We start from the raw sequence: 25,572 nt of genomic DNA on the forward strand, positions 1-25,572 counted from the left end.
CTAGGGGTTCAGGTTGCTATAAGAGCATTGTGGGGGGAAAGGAGCTCTTGGACCAAGTGGATCTAGGTTCAGATTCCACTTACTAGCTGTGGACCCTGGGTAAATTACTCCAAAAGCCTGTTTTTATCTGTTAAGAGGGCATAATCATCTCTCAAAGGATTGTCTGAAGTAGTTAATAGGGTGAACCTATAGCACCTGGCACATAATAACCACTAGTTAAAGAGCATGTATTATTATCAAGGCCACTATATTACAGAAAATAGATCTGTGTGGTTAAGGGATGCTTCTGTTCACCCTTTACACCCTTATCAGTTTAAGACAATCCTGGTATCCAGACATCACTAACAGCTAAATCTGCTCTACACAGGTTGGCAAGGCCCCTTCCTCATCTTTCATTTTCAAGTGTAATTATAAATTAGGAAAACAGTATGTTTACTCTGACAAAAGCATGTTAAATTGCACCAACACAATTTAACAGAGCATTTATTGCAAGGTATGATGTACAGTGACATGCCATCTTTTGTCTGTATGAACTTCATTAGTGGGGACAGCAACTGTTGAATGTTTGCTCTTACACACCTTTATTTCTTCAAAACTCAATTCCTAGTTCAGTTTTTCCATACACTTAAGCTGCTAGACTGGGACAGAGCAGGATCACATCAGCGAACAGCTGTTAAAAGCAACCATTATACATGAAGAGAGGACCAAGAGAAAAGAAATTAAAACCTACAAATTTCTCTAGAATGTGGATCAAACATAACTAGCCACACTTTTCAGTACATTGGGAAAAGATTACAAAGCAGTTTCAAGTCAAAGCTACCAATCCCTTAAAGGTTATCCTTTGGTTGAGACAGGAGTCATTTTAAACTACAGTTGACCCTTGAACATGGGGTTAGCAATGCCGACACCCTGCACAAAAATTTGCATATAACTTTTGACTCCCCCAAAATTTAACCACCAATAGCCCACTGCTGACTGGAGACTTAAAAATAACAGTTTATTAACTCATTTTGTATGTTATATGCTATATTCTTTTTTTTTTTTTTTGAGACAGAGTCTTGCTCTGTCGCCCAGGCTGGAGTGCAGTGGCACGATCTTGGCTCACTGCAACCTCCACCTCCCAGGTTCAAGCGATTCTCCTGTCTCAGCCTCCTGAGTAGCTGGGACTACAGACACATGCCACCACGCCTGGCTAATTTTTTTGTATTTTTTAGTAGAGACAGGGTTTCACCATGTTAGCCAGGATGGTCTGGATCTCCTGAACTTGTAATCCGCCCGCCTCGGCCTCCCAAAGTGCTGGGATTACAGGCATGAGCCACTGCGCCCAGCCCATATGCTATATTATTATGAAAATACAGAAAAAATAAAATCATAAGAAAAAATATATTTACTAAGTAGAAGTGGATCATCATAAAGGTCTTCATCCTCATCATCTTCATGTCGAGCAGGCTGAGGAAGACAAGGGGCTGGTCTTGCCATCTCGGGGTGGAAGAAAACCCATGTGTAAGGGGACCCACACAGTTCAAACCCATGTTGTTCAGGGGTCAACTGTAATTATATATAATTACATAGTTTGTGCTGTGCTTAAGCAATGGGAAGGAGAAACAGTGTAAATGAGAATATTTAGCCAAGAACCTGGTTTTAGTTTTACTAACCCACCACGCAACCTGGATTTTTCTGAATATTTTGTATTTTGTCTTAAATAGTATGGTATTTAAAAATCCTAGGAATTCCAGTCTATTAAGTGGACCACATTCTGTAGCCACTCAAATGTATGGTAAACCAAAGCGAAAATATATCAAAATATGCAAAAACGCTTAATGCATCATCAACTTGGGATGTAGTAAGAAAAAATTATACCTATTTTGTGCAAATGCACAACACCACTACCAGTAGTTGTAGGATTACTGGTAATTTTTTTCTAAGGTTTAATGAAAAAAGTCTAAAAATCCTCTAAATTTGGAATGTCAGACAATTCCTCATACTTGTGTATTATTTTACAAACGGCTGTCATTTCAGCATCAACACCATACAGGAAACAAGCTCAGGACTTCGTAGTTTTTTGGATCAGGATCCATATAAACAAAATCTAAACTCACATCTAATTCAGGGTATGGTTTCAGTCAATCTGACCACTTCTACATCCACTTTAGTATTCTGTAACTCACTACAAGACCTTGGACAAATAACCCAGAGGCTAGAGGAAGTGAGTAGATGCTCTAAGATAATGGTGACCAAACCTGGAATCACCTGGGGAAACTAAGGATTACTGAGGATGTCTGCGTTCCACCCTCAGACGGTGGTTTAAATTTCAAAATAACTTGAAAAATTCCCAGGTGATTTACATTAAGACAAATTTGAGAACTACTCTTCCAACTAGTAACACTTTTATTACTAACAAGTCGTGTCTTAAGATACTACTTAAAAATACTTTGAAGAGAAAATTTCAAATGGAGAACACCTTCAGTAAGAAACAACCAGTTTTAGAGTAGAGTGAGATGATAAATCATGAAATGCCAAAGTTTAAAAACCATACTTTTAGTTTTATTTCAGCCATGTTAAGTTATCCCCGAGCTGTGAAAAGTTATGCTACTGGGTAGCTGGGTAAACCCATCAGTTCCATATACTATGTAAGGTTGACCTCTAGTGTTTCACATACCTCAAACCAATTATTTTGTGCCTTAAGGAGAAAAAAATACCAAACTGATCACAGAGAAGTTGTATCTGTCACATATATAATACATCATGGTCATCGTCACATTACTGCCATTAGGACGTATTTGCTTTTCAGGGCAATTAAAAGTAATGCCATGTTATCCACTGTCCTCTTCCCCCTTTGTTTCCTTTAAGAAGTGAAAAGATACTACAAGAAAGCAAGCATTCAAACCATCAAAAAATAAGACAAATTATTTTAAGATATTAAAAAAAAACTTGACGAAAAAACGACCCTTAGGCCTGCAGGGCACAGAACTGCTGGAACACGGCCAAGATATGAGGGTCTAATTCAGCAGTGAAGAGGAGGTTCTCCAGGGTCACCATGTACTGCTGGATTATCTGGTGATGCTGTGGACACAGAAAAGGGGGTAGTTAGGTCAGGAAAAAGCACATAAGCAATCTTGTTGAACATTTCCTTCAGCAGCCCACCCACGCTGCAGAATGATGAAAAAAGGAAGGGAAAAAAAGTGCTGATAGGAATAATGGACCCCTAAAAGTCCCTAACAAAAAAAAAAAAAAAAAAGGGAAATGAAAAAAATGAATGCTCAATAGCTTTTTAAAAAATCCAGTTCTTACCAACTTCATGTACATAGAATTCATGATTCAAGGCAGTGGCAGCAGTGCCTGCTTGCTGCTAGTACTATTACAGACTAGGCTCAGCTGGCTCACTCCCCAATCAGGGCATAATACATTATGACTTCTTAAAAAGCAGCCAGACAAGGACTAACTGGAAGATAAACAGTCAGAAAATGAAATACACTTTTTTCTATGTGTTCCTCTATAAGCCTTGAAAACACTCAGAGATTCCTGTAGGACTAGAGACTGTTAAAGCTTTTAAAACTGGCAGTAACTAAAATCAGAGGGAATCCCTATTTGGAGGCTCAAATAATTGAACTTAGAGTGACTTCTACATTAATCATTCTTCTAGAATGAACAAATGAAGACTTAGGGGAGTAGTGTCTGAAGACACAACGAATTAGCTCCACTCTCCTATATACCTTTAACTTAAATCTAGGTGAGAATAGGTGCTGGCATTTTGCTTTTGCAGAGGGACCCTTGGGAGCTTACCTTGATTCTGTGTACAATTTACCACCTGAACCTTGGATTTTTAGGGACTTATAAATCCAATTACTGTCCTCTTGATATTTTTGTCCTCTACATTTCATATTACAGCTAGGATCCCCAGCACAGAAAATGGTAATTAGGAGACTGGGCACCATGGCTCATGCCTGTAATCCCAGCAGCACTTTGGGAGGTGGAGGCAGATCGCCTGAGGTCAGGAGTTTGAGACTAGCCTGACCAACATGGTGAAACCCTGTCCCTACTAAAAATACAAAAATTAGCCGGGAGTGGTGATGGGCACCTGTAATCCCAGCAATGTGGGAGGCTGAGGCAGGAGAATCACTTAAACCTAGGAGGTGGAGGTTGCAGTAAGCTGAGATCGTGTCACTGCACTCCAGCCTGGGCAACAGAGTGAGACGCCATCTCAAAAAAAAAAGGTGAGGCGGGGGTGTGTGTGGGGGGGGGTTGCGATGCGATTAGGAATCTAAGTGGTATAGAATCAGTTTAAGCCTAAATATTCTGATGAGCAATGGTAGCAGCAAATGGACATGAGCTAAAGGGTCTAACAGGTACTACATAGCCTCCTAACAAATTTGACAAGGATTTTTTTTTTTAATGAAAAATCTTTGTGGCTGAGAATAGTATTGTTTATTATCTAATCAAAGTTCCCCACATACCTGTAGGAAGATCTGCTGTAGCCTCTCTATACAGTTCTTATACCACGGTGTTAATACACTGGTCCCATCAGTTTCGCATCGTACTAAGTGCTCAGTCAAGATCATGATAAACCGCTGGAAAGGGAGAAGTTAAGGTAGTACTAGAGAGAGAATCTTACACTTCAGAAAAAAATTCATGACAAAGAAACCCCAAAGTATTGCTTGTTCTACTCTGTCTTTGTGGTGTGTGTGCCTAACTTTTATCATTCATTAAGTCAACCTAGAAAGGCAGACTGGTAATAACATGAGTTGGTACGTCCTTCCTGGCAATACATAAAGACCTTTAATGATCTTAAATTACTTATCCTAGTAATATTACTTCCTGGCATCTATTCTAATGAAATAATCAGAAATGTTAACAGGAATCTGCATTAAAATGTTCATGGAAGGAAAATGATCAGCAATGAGGAATGATTAAACGAGACATATATAACAAAAGCAACCCACAATTTTTTTTTCAAGCATGGAGAAATGCTCATGCAAGAATACTAAGTAAACAGCAGAGAAACTCAGAAACATACATGGTTGCCTCTGAGTATTTTATTTCCTTCCTAAATTTTTATTTTTAATCTCTTCTATAAATGTGATTTCCTTTTACAATGAAAAATAACATTTTTAAAAACTAAAACTAAAGAAACGTATTGTTTCCTTTTATGTATAAATGTCCCAAGCCAAGATACCTGAAATATGACGAGGAAAAGATTCTTTTGTTCACTCTGAGCAGATTCCACTTTTTCTTGAAGTCTTTCTATTTGTTCCTCAAGAACCCCATCTTTCCTGTCACTGCTTCTGTCATCATCATCACTTCGCTACAGAAGGCAAAGGAACAAAAGGAAAATACCATTTTGATTCTAGTGTGTTAAATCTCCTCCAGGGGAAGCATTTTATTGTGTCTGGCCAAATGTTAAGACTTATATTCTACAGTGAAAGTAGCCCCCACTCTGCCACCCACACACATATACCTCAAAGTCCTGTTGTGGTTCAGAGACACTGTCTTCTCACTCAGAAATACCATGGGTTCTTATCTAGACCAGGGAAATTTAGTGGCACTTGTCTTGGTAACAACATGGGGGACTTGGCTACAATTTATCACTATTTGACCATTTGAGCAGTAACAACAGGGAGACGGCCTGCTAATCATTAATCTCCTAATGGGCCATATAGAAAAACTGAGCAAGTCCTACGGGCCAAGCCTGCTCATTCTTGTTATAATTTAGAAATGGCTACAGCCGACATAAAATAATTCAAAGTGGGCCATTTAAGACTTTCTGCTGGCAATGATGGGCTCAATACACTCCCGTAAAGCTTTAATAATTCCCCCCCTCCAGCTCACTCTGAAGAGTTTATAGAATTTTTTTTTTTTAAAGGAAAAGAAAAACAAGGCATGGTTTATTTCCATTTTACAGAGAAAAGAACAGGCTGAGAGGTTAGATGACTTTCCCAGCATCACCCAGCTAGAAAGTGGCAGAGCCAGAACGTGGCTCTAGGTGTTACATACCAAGGTACTTTCAGCAAGAAGTGGCATCACTGAATCTAGAAAGCCTGGCAATTCTTTGAGGTAATACTTAACTGCTAAGGCCCCAGCTACTGATCTCCTCCTCTCCGCTTTAAGCAAAATTATCAAAACCCTGCTCTCGGATTTCACAGAATCTTACTTTTCTCTCTATAAACACAGCCTATTTATGAGGTCTGCTTTATGTTCTAGACACGTGGGTACATGACTCTCCTTTCCTAACACCACTCAAAGGTAAGGTTCTAGAGCACTACTACCTAATAGACCTTTCTTCAATGGGGCCAATGATATAAATATGTGCGGCCTGTTAGGACGGCAACGACACGTTACTACTGAGCACCTGAAATATGGTTGTGTGACCAAAGAACTGAATTTTAAATTGTATTTAATTTTAACTAAACTAAAATCGTCACATGCAGCTAGTAGCTACTGTGTCGGACAGCACATTTCTAGAAACAGTGTGGCATGAGAGAAAGTCTCTGGAGTCTGATAAACTTGTGTCAGAACCTAGCTCTGGTCATTTACCAGCTATGCAACCTACTAGCTATGCTACTTAACTTCTCTGTGTCTCACTTTATAACATCTACAAAATGAGATGACACCATTTACCTTACAGTATTTTAGGTCTGTGTTTATATCCATATATGTATACATATATGTCTACACAGAGACTTGTACTCAAACTTGCTAAAGGTTCCTGTAGGGCACTAAACTCAACTTTTTTTTTTTTTCACCTTCTACTATGATAAATACACATAACACTGGAAAATACTTTCATAAGGAAGAGTATCATGTTAAGTCACTCACGGCTTCCCTCCAAAATGGCTAAAATACTAAATTAATACTACGAGAAGTATTATGTTAACTTGGGAATGACTGCCCCATTCCTCCTCACAGTATGGGGAAAGTGTAAGTATCTATAGTCTTCTCCCTCTTCCCCCAGAGACTCCTATAGAAATACAAGTGTCCTCTTCCCTTCTGCTACTTCCCTTGTGCAAACATGAGGCTGACCCAGAGATGGTAAACTATGGAAAGTGAAGTTTGTGGCTTCCTGAACTGGTTCATCATGCAGTGTAACAGCACACAACACACTACCTGCTCCCTCCTCCTCTTCTGCTTCTGCAAACAGCTCTGCATTAATTTGGGCTCAGAAAAAAATGAAATACCATCACGATAATGAACTCTGAATCCTCTCCAGAGTTTCTGGTATATTTTCTTTAACTATTTACAAGTTTACACAAAACTTACCCGTTTGTGTTGCCTAGCAAGTTTCTCTTTAGCTTCTTCCAGCTCTTTCTGGATCTTCAGGACATGTTTGTTCATCTTACGAATTGTAGAGTGCAAGATTTCCCAAACGAACAATCTTAAAGAAATATGGCATTTGGTTATTGTATGTCAAGCTATGGTTATAGAAAATAAAACCTTTCAACCTTTATGATCTATTCATTCTTAACAGCTGATACAGCCTTCTGTCCTCTGGGCTGAATTAGTCATATTTCTCCAGCAATACTTATGAATTGGTCTTTTATTGTAAATTGTGCAAATATCCATCTTCACACCCATTAGATTCAGGTGAGTCCTCTGAGGGCAGTACTGTGTAGTCATTTTTCTTATTTCCATCCCTTACTAGAGGTATATACTCACTGAATTGAAATGGCAAACTATGATGGACACTAACATTAAAAATGGAAATACATTTTTCCTCTCCTAAATGTAAACACTATGTATAGAAATTTTCTCAAAATGGTGACCTAACCTGAGACTGATTGTACATGCTTTACACTATTTACACTTTAGCACACACTCAGGCAATTATTCTCTTGGAACCTTTAAGAAACTCATTAGTTGATAATAGGTATCAACTGATAGGCTCTAAGAATGAGGTAATTATATGTCAGCTTTCTTACTAGCAAATACATACTAAGATCACTTTGTAGGTGCTTCAAAATGTTTGTTGCATAAATGTTTTTCTTTTCTTTTTTTTAAAGTAACTTCTTAGCTACTTTTGTGTCTATAAACTAGGTCTCCTAACCCAGCACAGACTAGTACAGTTGGCTCTTGAACAATACAGGTCCGAACTGTGCAGGTCCATTTACACATGGGTTTTCTTCCACCTGAGACAACAAGACCAACGCCTCCTCTTCCTCAGCCTACTCAATGTGAAGATAATGAAGATGAAGACCTTTATGATGATCCACTCTCACTTCATGAATGATGTTTCCTCTCTTATGATTTATTGTAAGAATACAGAATATTAACACAACACAAATATGTGTTAATCGACTACGTTATCACTAAGGCTTCTGGTCAACAGGCTACTAGTTAAATTTTCCATGCAGTTAAAAGTTCCATGCAGATTTTTGACTGTGTGGGGGTGGGGTAGGTGGGGGGAAGTTGGTGTCTCTAACCCCTGATGTTGTTCAAGGGTCAACTGTACTTCCTTCTACAAATTTTGACCCAAATAATAGTTTAAGTGGAAGATAATAAAACAATCTGTTCATAAAACTCCAAGTCTAGAATGTTACGAAACAGGACAAAAGAGCAGAGCACTTTAACTCTGAAGGGGGTGGACTGTAGTCAGGGAAAGGTTTGCAGAGTTACAAATATTTGAGCTAGGTGTTAAAAGAACAGATGGAGCTGCTGAGCACTACACAGATTCCAGAATGCCTGGTTTGAATGCTGGCTCTGTGCTTAGTTGTGTGACTTTGGGCAGGCTAAAGCACTCTGTGACACTTCCCTATTCTGTAAAATGTGGACAATAATGGAACCTCCTCTTTGGAGGAGGTGATGCGGTAAGGATAAAATGAACTGAAAATGTAAATCACTCAGGACAACGGTTAACACATACTCGGGTGGTTAGTTTTCTGGAGTTTACAAATCTGAAAATGTCCTTCTGTTGTCTTTATTTGTGAAGGCCAACCTGGCTGGTATGACAACCTTAGATCATATACCTTATCACCCTAACAATTCAGTATATTTCAGATCAGTGTCCTCTGGCAATAACAGATACAGTGGAAAAGTTAAAGGTTGTGATGGATTTTTATGTTTTTACAAGTAATTTGCTTTAGTTTCCTGCTTTGTGTCAACTCCTGCTGTCCTGGTCCTATCAACTGTAAAGTCTGTGAACTTCACAAATAAGAACCAAACAGCAAAAACTCTTTCCTTTAGGGGGAATGAGTGCAGAATGAGTCTTCTGCATTAAACCTAAGATTATGACTGTGGTGACAACCCCTTTTCCCCCATCCCTCAGGCGTCTTGGTAATCACCAAGCCTTCCCAGATACCCCCATGATTTAATCTACTTTGACTTTGGTTTCTCCTACTTCCTGGTGTGCATTCCAGGTGCCATCCCCACAGAAGCTGGAACACTTCCTGATTTCCATCTGGACTAGCTGAGACTCTGCACATAGCTGGCTCTTGCTAGTTTTCTCTCCCAACAGTCTGGATCCTTCAACAGGATTTCTACTTCACTAGCTTAGTCTTGATTCAACTTAAGAGAGTCCCTGCTAAGAGATGCTGCAACTTAAGAGAGTCCCTGCTAAGAGCCCCTGCTAAGAGATGCAGGCTGTGTATGTTTCCACTGTCTAGGAATTTTTGCCATGTCCAATCCGACCAGACTGGACCACAGTATATTAATATCAACCTGGTTTGGACCAGAATTTGAAGCTTATGTATAAGAGACCACACATATATCAATTCTTAGAGAACACAAGTTTCATAAAATAATTCATATTACCTGGTAAAGTCACGAGACAGTTCTGAAGAGAAGATCCAATTTGCTACTGCAGCACAATCAACTATTTGTGTACGAATCATCTTATCCACTAGTACAGCAATCATCTACAATGAGAGAAGAATTATTCAAGTAAATCACACACACACATACACACGTATATGTGCCACGACACTGCTGCCATAAAAGTAAAATAGGAGGGCTAGGGCTATAAAATCTAGTTTTGATGGCTGTAGAACTGATTGATCAATTTGACCATTAGGTCTTTTTTTTTTGGAGACAGAGTCTTGTTCTGTCACCCAGGCTGGAGTGGAGGGGCACGATCTCGGCTCACTGCAACCTCCACCTCCTAGGTTCAAGCAATTCTCCTGCCTCAACCTCCTGAGTAGCTGAGATTACAGGTGTGCACCACCATGCCCGGCTAATTTTTGTAATTTTAGTATAGACAGGGTTTCACTCTGTGGCCTAGGCTGGTCTCAAACACCTGGCTTCAAGTGATCCACTCACCTCAGCCTCCCAAAGCACTGGGATTACCGGTAAGAGCCACCGCGCCTGGCCTGATCATTAGGTCTTAAGATTTATTCTTCCCTTTGCTTTGCTCTAGCACTACAAGAAACAGGTTGACTAAACAAAAACTCTGAATAGTAACAGTTAAAATTTGAAAAAACTGGCCAGGCATGGTGGCTCACACCTGTAATCCAGCACTTTGGGAGGCCGAGGCGGGTAGATCACCTGAGGTCAGGAGTTCAAGACCAGCCTGGCCAACATGGTGAAACCCCATCTCTACTAAAAATACAAAAATTAGCCAGATGTGGTGGTGGATGCCTGTAATCCCAGCTACTCGGGAGGCTGAGGCAGGGCAATCACTTGAACCCGGGAGGCAGAGGTTGCAGTGAGCCAAGATCACACCACTGTACTCCAGCCTGGGTGACAGAGTGAGACTCTGTCTCCAAAAAAAAAAAAAAATTTAAATTTCAGTTACTAATACCTATTCAAAAAAATACATAATTTCGAGGAACCTCAGAAGTTAAATGTAAAACAATGTTTTATCACTAAAAACTCAACTGTTTTATGAAATTTATTTAAATGTTTCTTTATAATACACAATATATATCAAGGTTTGAGAAATCTGGAGCTTGTATTTAGAAATTGGATAGACTAGATAAACTTCTTGCTGAACATTTAAAATATGTTGAGATATTATAGTTCAAAACCAAATCACAATAATGCTTGCTCTTTCAAGAATGAATCAAACATCATTACTCCCATAGCAATGAAAGAATTAGATCTAAAAACCATTATCTAGGCAGAGTCAAATTTCATGTTTTACAAACAAAACAATAGCAATTAACGGCCTTATTTTTATACCTATATAATCAGAGCTTCAACATGTCTAATTAAATAATTTTTACCTGTGGATGGTTCCTCCAGACCTCAAACATAACTCTTAGCACATGTAACTTTCCTTCATCACTTTCAGCTAGGGTTTTGAAGACTTCATGAAACCTTTTGATAATGGTGGGAAAAAAATATCATATATACTTATTCGTTAAACATTTCAGTGTTTTCAAAGCCTTTTCAATGTTACTCAATTTATAATGCAATATGCAAATGCAAAATAACTGTAAGTATTAACCATTAAGGATGCAAAAAGTGTGATTAGAGATTCATAGTTTTTAAGGAAGCTGTCACAAAATCTCAAGACATTTACAATATACTACCGTTACCCCAGGGCTACAGTTTATAAGAATAGGTAAGGACTAAGGAACTGTCTTCAAACATGGTGGAATATTCAAACTGCATCTTCTGTGGGAACCCTGCAAGTAACATAAAGCCTTGGAGGCAGAGATGGGGTGAGATGGTCAGTTTCTCTGCTTGGTTGGAGGAAAATCTATGTGCTCTTTCTTCCTTTGGACCCTGTCTAACAAGTTAAAAATATCTGTCTTTAGATGTCAACCTTTGGGTGGCTCCCAACAATGTAGCTGATTCTAATGTCTTCTTACATTGCTTTGCAAAGATACGTAGCGTGGGAACTTCCAACTGCATATGACTGTCCTAAAAATCTAGGTTTTTCACTACTTTAAATGTCTATATGAAAAAAAGCGCTTACCATGTACATATGCCAACTGTACAAACAGACTGATGGAAGCCTTAGGATATAGATTTTAGCTACCACAAACCCAAACCCACTGTATCCAATTATACATTATTAAGATCTTCATATTCAACAATCTTAGGTAAAAATTACTATACCACTGGTGTTCATGAAGCAAAGTTCCAAACCCTCAAGAAAGGCTCTGTACTCATACATACTTTGCAAGAGCACTGAAGGAGTGGCTGAATGATTTGGCTGCCAAGTGTAGCAGAGTCTGTACAAAGACTTCTATTTTCAATGGGTTAAAACTGAATCCTTCATCTGAAAAATATTTTATAGTAAAATAGAAAAATGTAAGTACAGCAATTCCTTGGTGCCTTACCTCAAATGCTAAATAGATGGTACGCTCACATCTATACACAGATATTTGTGTAATGTTTTTTAGTTCTAATAAACAATAAAAGACCGTCACTGATTTCAAACACTGCAAATATGAAACCACATGTAATTTTAATTCTTAGTTTTATGTGACTGTCTTAATTCTATCATCCATTCCTTGAAAAAAGAAAAATCACACAGGTTTCCTTATTCATAGTCTCTATTATATTAATACCAAAAAACCCCCCAAAAAAACAAAAAAACCCAGCAAACCCTTAACACTTAAGCTTTTATCTTAAGATGTCTGACAATGTCTAAATTTAATGCCATCATTTTGGCTTATGCTTTCTAAACTCATTTTCTCTAATATCATAACACAAGTTTCTTAGAGATATCCAAACAAAATCCCAGTAATAAATATCCAAAGGTCACTAATATCTTATTTTGATGAAGTAGTTTTTCTATGTACATATCCATTTATTGATTCAGGCAACTGTATAAATTATTTTGTCAATTTTCCCACTCTTGCCCAGAAAAACCCCTAGGATTCTGGTTGGAATTACATGGTATATAACTGAGTAAATGTTAAGCATTATTATTCTAATAGCTTGACTTGGAGAAAATGTCGAACTTTATAATACACCAAGTCTTTCTATTCAGGAACCTATGGTGAAAGCAGGGGTTAAAAATCCTTGAATGGTAACATATTTCACTTTGTATTTACGATGAAGTTTATATTCTTAAGGAAGGTATTATCACAGAAATGTTAGGATCTCTTTTTATATAAGGGGAAAACACCTGGGATGCTAAGAACAACTAACAGTCTGAACAGGTCAAACAGATACAGATATACTGCTTTAAGTGCATCATGTTGCCAGAGTTATGTTTATGCTTTAACTTGGCCTATACATAGTTCCACTCAAGAAATACTGAATTCCACTTACCGTCATCATCATCCTGGTTGGGATTTGGTACATCTTTCAGAATGCTGAAGATTTCATCATTGGTTGCCTTACTTTTAAAGGCAACTGCTAAACAGAGGGCAACAGAATGTCCAGGAAGAGAATCTAAACACAGAATTGGGGGTAAGGGGAATGACAGATCAGGTTTCAAGACTATTCTAACGAATAGTTAAATAACTGAGAAAAAATTTTTTAAATTCTTCCTTTCAAAATAGGATGCTCTTTATCCCAAGGTCAATATTTAATCTGTATAAAAGTACCACATGTGGAAGCTTTTTCTAATAGGTTAATGGTTTTTCACCTAAAAAGGGACAATTCTCATTTCAACAATTCCTTAAGGACACTTAGCTAAGTAAAATTTAGAGTACAAGGTGCTGATCATCCTCAAGATGAATGGTAAGGAGAAGAGTGGACACAGTTAAACTGTCTTTTAATGCCCTCAACTCTCCCGGGCTCAAAAGCCCAGAACCAACGTACTTCTCTTTCATTTTGCCAACACCCATTTCCTCTTTCTTTCCTTGGGACCATGGAAACGAAGTCTCAGCCTCAACAAGGTAATGGCTGCCAAGTTTAGAGAGGTTTTTGTTTTTGTACTTTTCTTTTTTTGCTGAATCCACAAGCTTGAATCTATGTAAGTCAGATGCTCATGTGATAGGACTCCTTGTATTTACTATTGGTATCAGTTAAGTCCTTATTATAAAAATTTGTGCTAATATACACCGTAAGGCATCACCAGAGCAACAAGAAATCTGCTTTTAATGTAAGGTAGACAAAGGGGTAACAAAAAAGGCAATCCTGTCATAGAGTACGAGTTACTGGAATGAATGAAGTAAATTACAACAGTCACGTGAGGATGGTCATATTATACCTGCTGTGAGCTTTTTCTCTAAAAGAAAGAAGGCGAAGAAAAACAGAATCCCCTGTCACCAGTCTACATTCCAGCTGGAGAACCAAGATATTCACATTAGACACAGCCAGGGAGCAATACAAAACTGGCTTACTAAAGGTTAAAAAGTATTTACAGCTATTGAGCTTGGGCTAGAATCTAGAAGGAGAAGAGCAAGTGGAGCTAGAAAGGACTTTCCAGACTGGGGTAATAGCAAAGCCAAGAACAAACAGTATGGAAAAAATAAAAAAGGACATGGACCTGGGAGAAGTAGAGGCCCATGTCGGGAGAAGTGAAAAATAACAAAGTAGAAACAATGGTTATGAAGGCCTTGAAATGTTAGGCTGAGTTATTCCTATGGGGAAAAAGAAAGCTTAATCTTCAACAAAAGTCTGAGCTTTCTGACAGCAAAGACTGTACTTTATCATTCTCGGAACGAGTACAAGACAAAACTCAAAACCTGGCACTTCTAAGTGCTGCATGAACCTTTGATCTGCCAAAAAGCACAGTGGCTAAGAGCATGGCCACTCAGCAGTGCACCTATGCCTGAATTTGGGCTCCACCACTCAGAAGCAATCTCATTCTAGTTTGACCTCTTGGAAGCCATTTCCTCATTGTAGTTTTGATAATCATATCTATTTTTCAGAGTTGACATAATTAAATAGGAAATGTACCAGGACCAACACAGTTTATTTCAAAGGAAACAGGTACAATCACAGACAGAGGTGGAGAAACAGGCGTATGGTATGAAAAGCAAGGAACAGCAGATAGTTGTGAGATGCAAAGAACCTCTACACAACATGAAATGGAAGGATCATGGAGGGGCTGTGTTAAGTGTAATCTGCAAAGGATAAGTTGGAAAAAACTCCACACCTAACTCCACCAGTGATCAACAATATATAATACTCTACCTACATTAAGTGTAAATACTGTGCAAAGGGCAAAATGGCACATCAAATTACACTCCCTGATTTATGGTGCAATTTCAGAGATTATGTGACCAAAAGGTAAGAAAATAATAATTAAGAATTTACTTTTAAAGGCATACTGCCACAGAATATGTACATCTATGTTTTCAATACCACACCTGAAAAAGATAATTAATTCAAGTAATCTCCATCACCATGACAAATACGCATTTGCAGTTTAGTAAGATCTAACTATAAATTCATCTTGCTATACTTAACACATTCAAAAGAGAAAGAAAAGATAAGCCAGTAGTAATTAATTTTATCACAACCAAATCCTCAAAATGATGACAGGGCAAATAAAACAGTGGCTAATGCTAGACTACCCTTCGAATACAGGAAATATAAACCCCAAGAAAAGAAAAAGTTCAATTTCTCCACTTTAAACAACTAATTTAAATATATTTGAACTGGTACCTTTTAAAGACAGAGGGATTTGTTTCATTACTTACTGCTACTTTCATCTCCATACTTGTAAATGCAGGTTGGGTTTGCAGGACATAGAGCTGAGAAGGTAGGAGGAACAATATCTAATATACGCTGATGGTAAGACAACCTACAATACAAATAACAGCCTCAGAAAATATCTTTTATCAGTCCCATTCTTTGGTAACACCCAACTTACCTAGAAAGTCACAATCTCCAACAACTTGAACTCAGCTGACAACCAAGAGTGAAAGGAAAAAAAATCCTTTGAGTTTTTGTCTAAGGCAGCACACCAAATCTCAGGCATACTGCGGAACTTACTGGCTTGCAACTGAGGTATGGGTGAGTGAGCTCATGAGCCTGGTGGCCAAGGATGTGGGGTGATGATGGGGTGTGGTGAAGATGACAGTCCGTACACTTTGGAGACTGGCTACATTGTATCAAATAAATAAATATTGAGGATAATGGGAGCCAAGTTTCTTACTGCCTGAGAAGGTATTTACAAACCATGGTAGAGAAGAAGTGTAGAAATAAGGTATTGAGTTGGAAATTGAGGCATATATACACACAGGTGGACATAAAAATAGTTATGGATGGATGGATGTGTGTCCACCAAGAGGCTTAGAACCAATGACACCCCAATGGCAATGAGCATATCAAGTGCCCAGATCTTGGCTCCTAAATACCGTATTCCATTAGTCCTTTACTAATTAGTCCTTTACTAACGGAATATGGTATTTAGGAGAAATACGCAAGATGATCCTAAACATGTTGTTCTAGAAAATAAGGAAATGCTCAATGAATGGCGGGGGACATTAAAAACAAAGACAAAAACAAACAAAAAACAGAGAGAGCTTACCGGGACTCCTCATGTACATATCAGGGACAATTTGGGCATCAAAATAAATGATCCTCATAGTTTATAACCCAGCGAATGAAATATAAATTAATTAGTCCCCACTGATATATAAATAAAGGAATAAATAAATGGGGGAGAAAGGACAGCTCTTACAGAAGGCCCATTAATAAATGCAGAAAAAATAATGGAATGAGAAAATCATCACTTGGCAACCATCTTACTGGTAGCTGCTAAAAGCAGGATGGAGATCTGATGAAGAACAGAGTAAGAGTAAAACTTCAAAATATCTCCCACAAAATACTGATCAATTCTACTAAAGAGAAAAATGGTGAGGTTAAGGTAGAGAAAGCTGGCAGATATTGATATGACCAGGTGGATCAAGATTAACATCACCAGGGGTGGGTATCATGTGCCTCTAGATGTGACACACCAAGAGCATTAACAATTTAAGACCTCAATTTGCTCATGAGAAATATCAGAGCAATCCAAGTAAGGTCTAGACTCTTTCAAACTGGTATAAACACAAAGAGAGAAAAATAATAAGTGTTCAAGACTGAAGGAATCTGAGAGAATGACAACTCAACACTACACATATACCTGGATAAGATTCCAGACCAGGCCGGGCGCAGTGGCTCACACCTGTAATCCCAGCACTTTGGGAGGCTCAGGCGGGTGGATCACGAGGTCAGGAGATTGAGACCATCCCGGCTAACACAGTGAAACTCCATCTCTACTAAAACTACAAAAAATTAACCAGGCATAGTGGCGGGCGCCTTTAGTCCCAGCTACTTGGGAGGCTGAGGCAGGAGAATGGCGTGAACATGGGAGGCGGAGCTTGCAGTGAGTGGAGATCGCGCGCCACTGCACTCCAGCCTGGGTGACAGAGTGAGACTCTGTCTCCAAAAAAAAAAAAAAAAATTATACACTAGACAGGAAATACAGACGTTGGGATGGCTGGCAAAATTTCAGCAGCACCTGTGAATTCTGTGGTAGGATTGTACCAGAGCTAATTTCCTGATCTAGAAGGCTGTATGCTTGCTAGGTAGGAGAGTGGTTTTGTTTTGGGAAGATATATAATGGAACATTAAAGGATAATGGGCTGTTACATCAGCTGGGTATGCAGCTGATTCTCAAAGGAAAACCAACATAACGGGTCTCTAGAGAGAGAGGAAAAGGGAGTGAGCATGAGAGCAAACATGATAAAATGTTAATAGCTACAGAATCTAGGTGAACAGGATACAGAATTCTTGGTACTGTTTTGCCAACTTTTCTATAAATCTGAATTCATTTCATATATAACATCCTTTTTTTTTTTAATTTTATTTTTTTGAGATGAGAGTATCACTCTGTCGGCCAGGCTGCAGTGCAAAGGCGCAATCTTGGCTCAAGTGACTCTCCTGCCTCAGCCTCCCAAGTAGCTGGGATTACAGGTGTGTGCCACCACGCCTAATTTTTATATTTTTAGTAGAGACAGGGTTTCCTCATGTTGGCCATGCTGGTCTGAACTCCGACATCATGCGATCCACCTGCCTTGGCCTCCCAAAGTGCTGGATTAGAGGGGTGAGCCACTGCGCCCAGCCTGTAACATCTTTAAAAGAACTTACCAGCTTAAATTCACATGGGATCTGTATGGCATGGTTGCCTAATTTTTTTAGCCTAAATCTTGATTAAAAATGGGATGGAAGATGAGTAAGTAGATTCTGAATCCAATATTCTGAACACATATCACAAGTGCAGAGAAGAGAAAGAAATCCTCCCAAAGAAGTTAAAAGACCTAAACAAAGGAGAAGACACAAAAAACTTACCTCATACATTTTTCTAGAACTTCTCTTACAAACTTTGGTTTGGGACTTTCAGGATCTTGACTAAGACAATCTGACCTAAGGAGGAAATGTAGTTTTATCAATTCTTATGTATCATCTGCACTTACACTCATTTGTACTATAATTATCTGTGAACTTATAACAACTTACAAGTTTTAAGTTACAATTGCACTTGTAACTATTTGTACTTAACTACAAATAGTTTCCAAGAAATTAAATATTTCAGTCACTTTTATGTTACAGTTTTAAAAATTAGCAGTTTTTTGACTACAGAAAAGTAGGATAAAACACACCATCACTTACCAATCTTCCCAGCTCCAACGGAACTGGAAGTTACTCAGATGATGAGAAAACCAATTGATAAACCTATGTAGACAAGGGGTGGTGGGGAGAGAAAAAGGAAGAATGGCTGGGATTTAGAACAGAAACTTATATAAGCCTTCAAACAGATAAAACCCGATTTTACAGAGTTAATGAAAAGCATATTCCCCTACATGCAGCTGTATCTTCTGCAAACTGTCTTTATCCTTTTTAGGTCAATGACAGATACAATTCTAGTATCTGTTTTGTGTGGGCACCTAACGTGTTTATTATTTAATTCTCACGACTTCCAAGGTACGTATTATTTTCCTCATATAAACGATGATGAAACTGAAGAGAAAAAAAAGATGAAATTGTAGGCCAGGTACAGTGGCTCATGCCTGTAATCCCAGCTACCAAGGATGGAGGCTAAGGCAGGCGGATTGCTTGAGCCCACAAGTTCAAGGTTATAATGAGTTATGCTCATCCCACTGCACTCCAGCCTGGGTGACTGACAGAGCAAGACCCTATCTCAAATAAAAAAAAGAAATTGCAGATAGAACATTTTATAAATGGCAGAGCCAAAGTATAGTCTTTGATACCTGACTAGAGAATGAAATTAAAGAAAACCATAGCATGGACATCAAAAAACGTAATGTTACATTAAACAAGTATGAGTCTGGTTATTGTACAAAGGTTATTTTGGGAGGCAAGAAAAAAAACTAAACATGGAAATTCTTAAAAATGTCTTGATCAAATTCCTTTATGAAGTATAGGAAGTAAAAGCTGCTAACTCAGCTCAGCAGTAAAGCAATTACTATACCTGTCTACACAGGTAGTGTTCATTGTGTCCAAACGCATGTATAGCATTTCAGTTGCCTGTGCAAGCTGTGAATTTAGGATAAGGAAAACTATTCTCCACTTTTACCCCAAATAAGTTGTAATAGACAAGAATAGAAATAAAACATTTCAAGTCTTTATAATGATTAATAATGTTGAACATCTTTTCATACAATCGATCTTGTTTTTGATTTTTTTTTTTTACAGCTTTGAAATATCAGTGATGTATAATTAATCTGACCTCTACACACTCGTGAAATCAAGATAATATTTTCACCGGATCCCAAATTTCCCCATGCTCCTCCATACGCACAGGCATACATTGTTTCATTGTGCTTAGCAGAAATTGCATTTTTTTTTTTTTAAACAAACAAGGTTTGTGGCAACCCTGCAACAAGCAAGTCTACTGGCACCATTTTTCCAATGGCATATGCTTGCTTCATGTCTGTGTCACATACTGGTAATTCTTACAATAAAGCAAGCTTTTCCATTATTATTAATTGCTGCAATCCCATAATAAAACTTTAAAAAATAAAAAGCTGCTTTCAATGGATGAGCAAAGACAGTGGTTTTTTGAGATGGAATCCACTCCTTGGAACATTGCTGAATGACAACAAAGGATTTAGAATATCATAGAAACCTAGCTAATAAATCAGTGGCAGGGTCTGAGAAGATTAATTCCAACTCTGAAAGTAGTTCTACTGTGGGAAAAATGCTGTATCAAACAGCAAGCATCACATGCTTCAGAGAAATCTTTTGTGAGAGGAAAAGTCAATCTAGGCAACAAATTTCATTGTTGTCTATTTTTGAACTTTCTGACCCAAACAGTGAAGCATGTATCTACATATTTATAGGTACATATGTATTTACAGACATAAAAATACATACATGTAATACACACACACATAACACACTTCAAAAGCCACACTTTTTACCTACAAAATTTAAACCCACAAGCAGAAATATTTAATAATCTTTTAAGACCCGGCCAAAGAGATTAAGTTTAAAAACAAAGGAAAGGATACAACTTGGGGTAGAGAGCCAGGTTGAAGTTTGCACAGTTCAATGAGGAGTGTTGTGTACATCACATCAATGTGAGGGGGTGCTGGAAGTTGAAACAGCTCTGCAAAGATCACCTACAAAAGTATCATAAGTCATAATTCAATCCAACTGCTATCTTTGCACTTCTATTAGAAAGACCTTAACATTCTAAATCTGAGCTCTAACTTCATGGCATTCATAATGAAAATGGAATTACTTTTTTCTTTTTTTTTTTTTTTTTGAGACGGAGTCTCGCTCTGTCGCCCAGGCTGGAGTGCAGAGGCACAATTTCAGCTCACTGCAGCCTTGACCTTGACCTCCTAGGCTCAAGTGATCCTCCCACATCAACCTCCCAAGTAGCTGGGACTACAGGTGCATGCCACCATAGCTAGCTCTTTTTTTTTTTTTCTGTATTTTTAGTGGAGACAGGATTTTGCCATGTTGCCCAGGCTGGTCTCAAACTCCTGAGCTCAAGCTATCAGCCTGCCTTAGCCCCCCAAATTGCTGGAAATATAGGTATAAGCCACTGAGCCTGGTCCATGAATACTTTAATATAAAGAAATAATGCAGTGGGATGGGCACAGTGGCTCACGCCTGTAATACCAGCACCTTGGGAGCCCAAGGCGGGCAGATCACAAGGTCAGGAGTTCAAGACCAGCCTGGCCAATATGGTGAAACCCTGTCTCTACTAAAAATACAAAAATTAGCCGGGCGTGGTGGTGTGCACCTGTAGTCCCAGCTACTCGGGAGGCTGAGGCAGAAGAATCGCTTGAATCCAGGCAGCAGAGGCTGCAGTGAGCCAAGATCACATCACTGCACTCCAGCCTGGGCAACAGAGCAAGACCCCGTCTCAAAAAAAAAAAAAATGCAGTTAACAGTTTGACTCACATGTCAAATGAACACTTTTTGATATACATCTCTATAATGTATTCAACTGTATACTAACATCAACCTTTTGTATGAGTTAATATGAAGTCAAAAGTGTTGCTACTCTATTTCTAAACTGCTTGGCTCTTTAGATTTCTAAGTATAAATGATGATTCATCTATACTTGGTATTACAGGAAATAATACACTAACCAAGTTTATGCTAGTACTGAGAAGCCAGATAAACACAACTAAAGATACGTTATTTATCTAAAATGGTATTTTAAAGTATTTAAGCCACTTATACGTCTGTTAAGTAGACAATGTATTAACAGAGCTAGAGGTAACTTACATTATCCACAACAACGATCCATGAATGAAGACATACTATATAAATAGCTTATAGGCAACTCAAAATTCCATTTGGCTACTGCTTTCAATCTCCTTTTTTCTCTTTCCTAACATGGCTAATAGAGCACCAAAACTAACAGCAATTTCCTCACTTCTCTGTTAATTTTGAATGCCAGACAAGTAGCAATAAATAAATAAATAAATAAGCCAAGAGTAGATTATACTTTAAAGGCAACAGAAAGATTCTGAAATTCAGAAACACGCTCCACATGGAATGCATACCTCAACTATGTGGTAGTTCAAGGGGATCTTGTTCTTCCCTGGATAGCTCACTAACTGTGCAGCACTATAAAAAGTGTAATTTAAGTTTAATAAGTATACGAAGACACATGAAAAGTCAAATAAGCAGTTTCAAAAGCAATGTGTTTAGATACAAGCAGAGAAAAATCTTCTTTGAAATGTCCTAGATTTCAGTTACTTCATTTAACTATGGCATAAATTATTCTGTCTACCACAAGGAAAATCTTTAATGCATCCAAAATTTCTTGAAAGATCAAAAGGAGTCTAGGTAATAATACTAAGGAAGCATATTCAGATGTACTAACCTAAAGAAGTTTTAATAGAGTAGATCACTCTCAAAATACTATACTCATTTCCACTTTAAAATCTAAACCAAACTTTCCAAAGTTTAAGAAAATTTTATTAAAAAAAAAACCTCCAAAGTTTGGGTGTTTTGAAAACAGAGCAAAATCACTCATATCCAAACCCAAAATAACTTGCCACTCAAGCTCTCCATAGCATATGCTAAATATCCACACCAAAAAGACTGGCATCATAGGCATATTACTATAAAGCACCTTGAAAAGTACTATATAAGGGTGAAGAGCCTCAAGAAAGTAATGCAAGTGTTTTTAGAAATTGATTTTAGCGAGACAGGGAGTCAGGAGGATAAAATTTTCTTACACTCTCAACACACATTTTGCTCTTACTGAATCATCAAAATTGCTGCTTTCTCTCCCTTCTAAGAGTACTATGGAAAGAATCTTACCAAGTCTTCCTTTCCTTCCAGTGGGACTTAATGATGCAGTGAAGATTCTCTTCTATTACAAATCTTTCCACTGAATGACTCCCTGGCATGACAGGACCCTGGAAAGAAAACCAAATGTGTACACTACAGGCCTAGAACACAGATTTCTTTCACTTATTCAACAAATACTGGAGAGACTATTATGTTCCAGGCACTATACTGGGTGGTAGGGATAAAAGTTCTGAAGTGTTAAAGCTCTGTATTTCAGTAAATTCCATTGCCATGTTCACTTATATCCCAGAGTATCAGCTGTAGTGTTTCTTCTACTACATCTCATACCTAACCATACAACCACTGCCTACTTTACACACCAATTATTATACGAAACTAAATAACTTTGGATAATACAAGCCTTACAGAGTTTATTTTTTAAACCAAGAGAGTGAATTATTTCCATTAGTAACTATGGAGACAGAAAATTCTATTCAAATACCACATACCCATAAAAAAATCATGCATGAATTGAAAGATACCCATAATATATCATCTAAGCTTAAAACATATTCCCTACATGGCATTATTTCATTCTTAAGTATATTCACAGCAAACAGGTTCAAAAAACACAAAATAGACCTTTAATAATGACTTTTGGATGATTTTAATCTTTTTTTTTTTTTTTTTTTACAATTTCTAATGTTTTTTAATAAACAACTTGTAAAAGGCCAGAACAAAAACAAAATCCTGTTCGTTTTGAGAGTAACAAGTATTTTATATATTTATACTCTTCTAGCAAGGGATGGACATGCACTTACAGAGGTGATACCAATTAAATATAAATACAGGAGAAAAAAATTTTGAGGTCCCATTCTAGTTTCCCTTGCACACACACACACAAAATATCTGATCACAAACATAAGCAGTCTTAAATGTAAACCAGATTTTCAGTTAAATATATCTAAGTAGATCACTACAAAATTTTGACTAAAGTATTTGGTTACTTATGGAATATAGCAAAGAGGGCAGTTGATAATTTTGTATATGTAACTGACTAATTTTTATTCCGAAATAGATTACATATATACTAAATTCCTACTGGTCATAAGCACTTTACCACAGGACAGAAAAGAGACAATAGGAGAAAGAAACTCAAATTTGACTTTAGGTGGTAATATTAATTTTTATGGCAATAGTTTTCAACTGGGGGTAATTTTGCCCTCATGGGGACCTATTGCACTCTCTGGAGATATTTTTGGTTGTCAAAACTGAGGCAGGGAGACTGCTATTGGCATTTAGATGGTAGAGGTCAGGGATACCACTGAGCATCTTACAATACACAGGATAGCACCCACAATGAAAATTGTAAGTTTTCTTAATTGTACAATATACAATTTTAATAGTACAATGGCTGCCAGGAAACTTGACTTTGAAATAAAGAATATGTATATTAAAAACGATAAAGTCAGCTTAGACTAATCTTTGGAATTTTTTAATTAAAAATACTTTAAATATTTGTTTTCAAATAATCATACAATACGAATAATCACAAGACAGGCTGTGTTGCCTAAAGAAAGAGGGACCATATCTAAAACTAGGTGCTTTTCTTGAGAAATAACCTTATTAAGTATAATTATGGCCAAGTGCAGTGGCTCATGCCTGTAAGCCCAGCACTTTGGGAAAATGAGGTGGGCGAATTGCTTGAGCCCAGGAGTTCGAGACCAGCCAGGGCAACATGGTGAAACCCCAACTATACAAAAAATTTGCCAGGCTAGGTGACACATGCCTGTGGTCCCAGCTACTCAGGAGGCTGAAGTGGGAGGATCACTTGAGCACAGGACGCAGAGGTTGCAGTGAGCTTAGATCTCACCTTTGCCCTCCAGCCTGGGCAACAGAGTGAGACCCCATTTCGAAAAGAAGAAAAAAAAAGAAAGAAAAATGGCCAGAATGACTGAGCATTCATCATGTGACAGACACTGTTTTTGTTCTATGCATTTTACATGTTAATAATAATTTAATCCTCATAACATGATATATATACTATTATTATTACCTTCAGAAAACGAAAGCACAGGGAGGTAAACTTTCCCAAATTCACACAGCTAATATTTGGCTAAACCAAGATTAAAACACAACCCAATGTAGCTCTCAAAACCCAAAACCCACACTCTTAGCCTGCAAACTGTGCATGTCTCTCTAATCTATTTACACATGCCAAATGTAATTTCTTGCATAATGAGGTGGTATCATTCACTGAATTAAAAAGTTAACTTCATTGCTATTGACCTTCTTAGACAAAAAACAACTCAAAATTAAAACACACCACAGGCATAATTCGAGCGGGATTAACCCACAAGCACAATGCAACACAGGTCGTATCTAGGACTTTTAGTCGGTCACCTACCTCGGGATCATCTGTGTAATCAAACATTCTGAAGATGACCCTTGGCATTGGGTACACCGAATCTTCAGTGTGAGGAGGTGGTGTAAAAGGAGGCAGATTGTGCTGCAGTGCTTCACACAGGATGCTGTCAAAGGCAAGATAAGGTCTTAGGATGTGCCGTTCCTGCCAGCGATCCTTTTTCAATTTCTGAATCTGGGCCCACAGGCAATCTAAATACTAAAGACAGATTTTTAATCATTAATATAATTAACATTTTGACTAGACAAAATAAAAATATCACTACCCTTTAAAATACAGGATACAAAAGTAAGCTAACTTGTAAGACGGTACAAAAAAAGGTGCTAAGTTTTTGTTTTTATTTTACTTATAAAGTCTATCTGTTTGGAACTGTTTGTTTTTACATTTTTCAAATTGAGCATTTACATAAATATACGTCAACTCTGTAATAGCTGGCATCCCAAAGAACAAGGGAATATTTCAATTACATTCTATCATCTATTAAAAATCTACCGTACACCTAGAGCTATGAAAAGGAGCTATCATGAAATGCAGAAACATAGCCAAGGGGTAAAATGGAATGGTCTGAGTATCTTACAGAGATAAGAATCTATTCA

General features: G+C 37.8%; 1 protein-coding gene across 3 annotated transcripts in view; it reads right to left on the bottom strand.

The window, feature by feature from the left end:
* Positions 1–431: 431 nt before the first annotated feature.
* Positions 432–25,572, bottom strand: part of NCBP1 (nuclear cap binding protein subunit 1) — a 39,620-nt gene continuing 14,479 nt past the window's right edge. For 2 of the 3 annotated variants that reach the window (XM_050762101.1, XM_050762102.1), the window contains 16 exons: positions 24,959–25,174; positions 22,582–22,679; positions 21,816–21,879; positions 20,301–20,411; positions 19,259–19,323; positions 18,439–18,501; positions 18,118–18,192; positions 15,480–15,583; positions 13,156–13,278; positions 12,052–12,154; positions 11,151–11,244; positions 9,742–9,845; positions 7,255–7,369; positions 5,174–5,302; positions 4,455–4,568; positions 432–3,063 (listed from right to left, as the gene is read on the bottom strand). In XM_050762101.1, the coding sequence (XP_050618058.1) occupies positions 2,950–3,063; positions 4,455–4,568; positions 5,174–5,302; positions 7,255–7,369; positions 9,742–9,845; positions 11,151–11,244; positions 12,052–12,154; positions 13,156–13,278; positions 15,480–15,583; positions 18,118–18,192; positions 18,439–18,501; positions 19,259–19,323; positions 20,301–20,411; positions 21,816–21,879; positions 22,582–22,679; positions 24,959–25,174 (1,692 nt within the window). In that variant the 3' untranslated portion in view covers positions 432–2,949. The remainder of the gene's footprint in view (positions 3,064–4,454; positions 4,569–5,173; positions 5,303–7,254; positions 7,370–9,741; positions 9,846–11,150; positions 11,245–12,051; positions 12,155–13,155; positions 13,279–15,479; positions 15,584–18,117; positions 18,193–18,438; positions 18,502–19,258; positions 19,324–20,300; positions 20,412–21,815; positions 21,880–22,581; positions 22,680–24,958; positions 25,175–25,572) is intronic. The other variant, XM_050762103.1, reaches the window with a different exon arrangement.

Source organism: Macaca thibetana, chromosome 15, assembly GCF_024542745.1.
Source record: "Macaca thibetana thibetana isolate TM-01 chromosome 15, ASM2454274v1, whole genome shotgun sequence".
Taxonomy (NCBI): Eukaryota; Metazoa; Chordata; class Mammalia; order Primates; family Cercopithecidae; genus Macaca; species Macaca thibetana.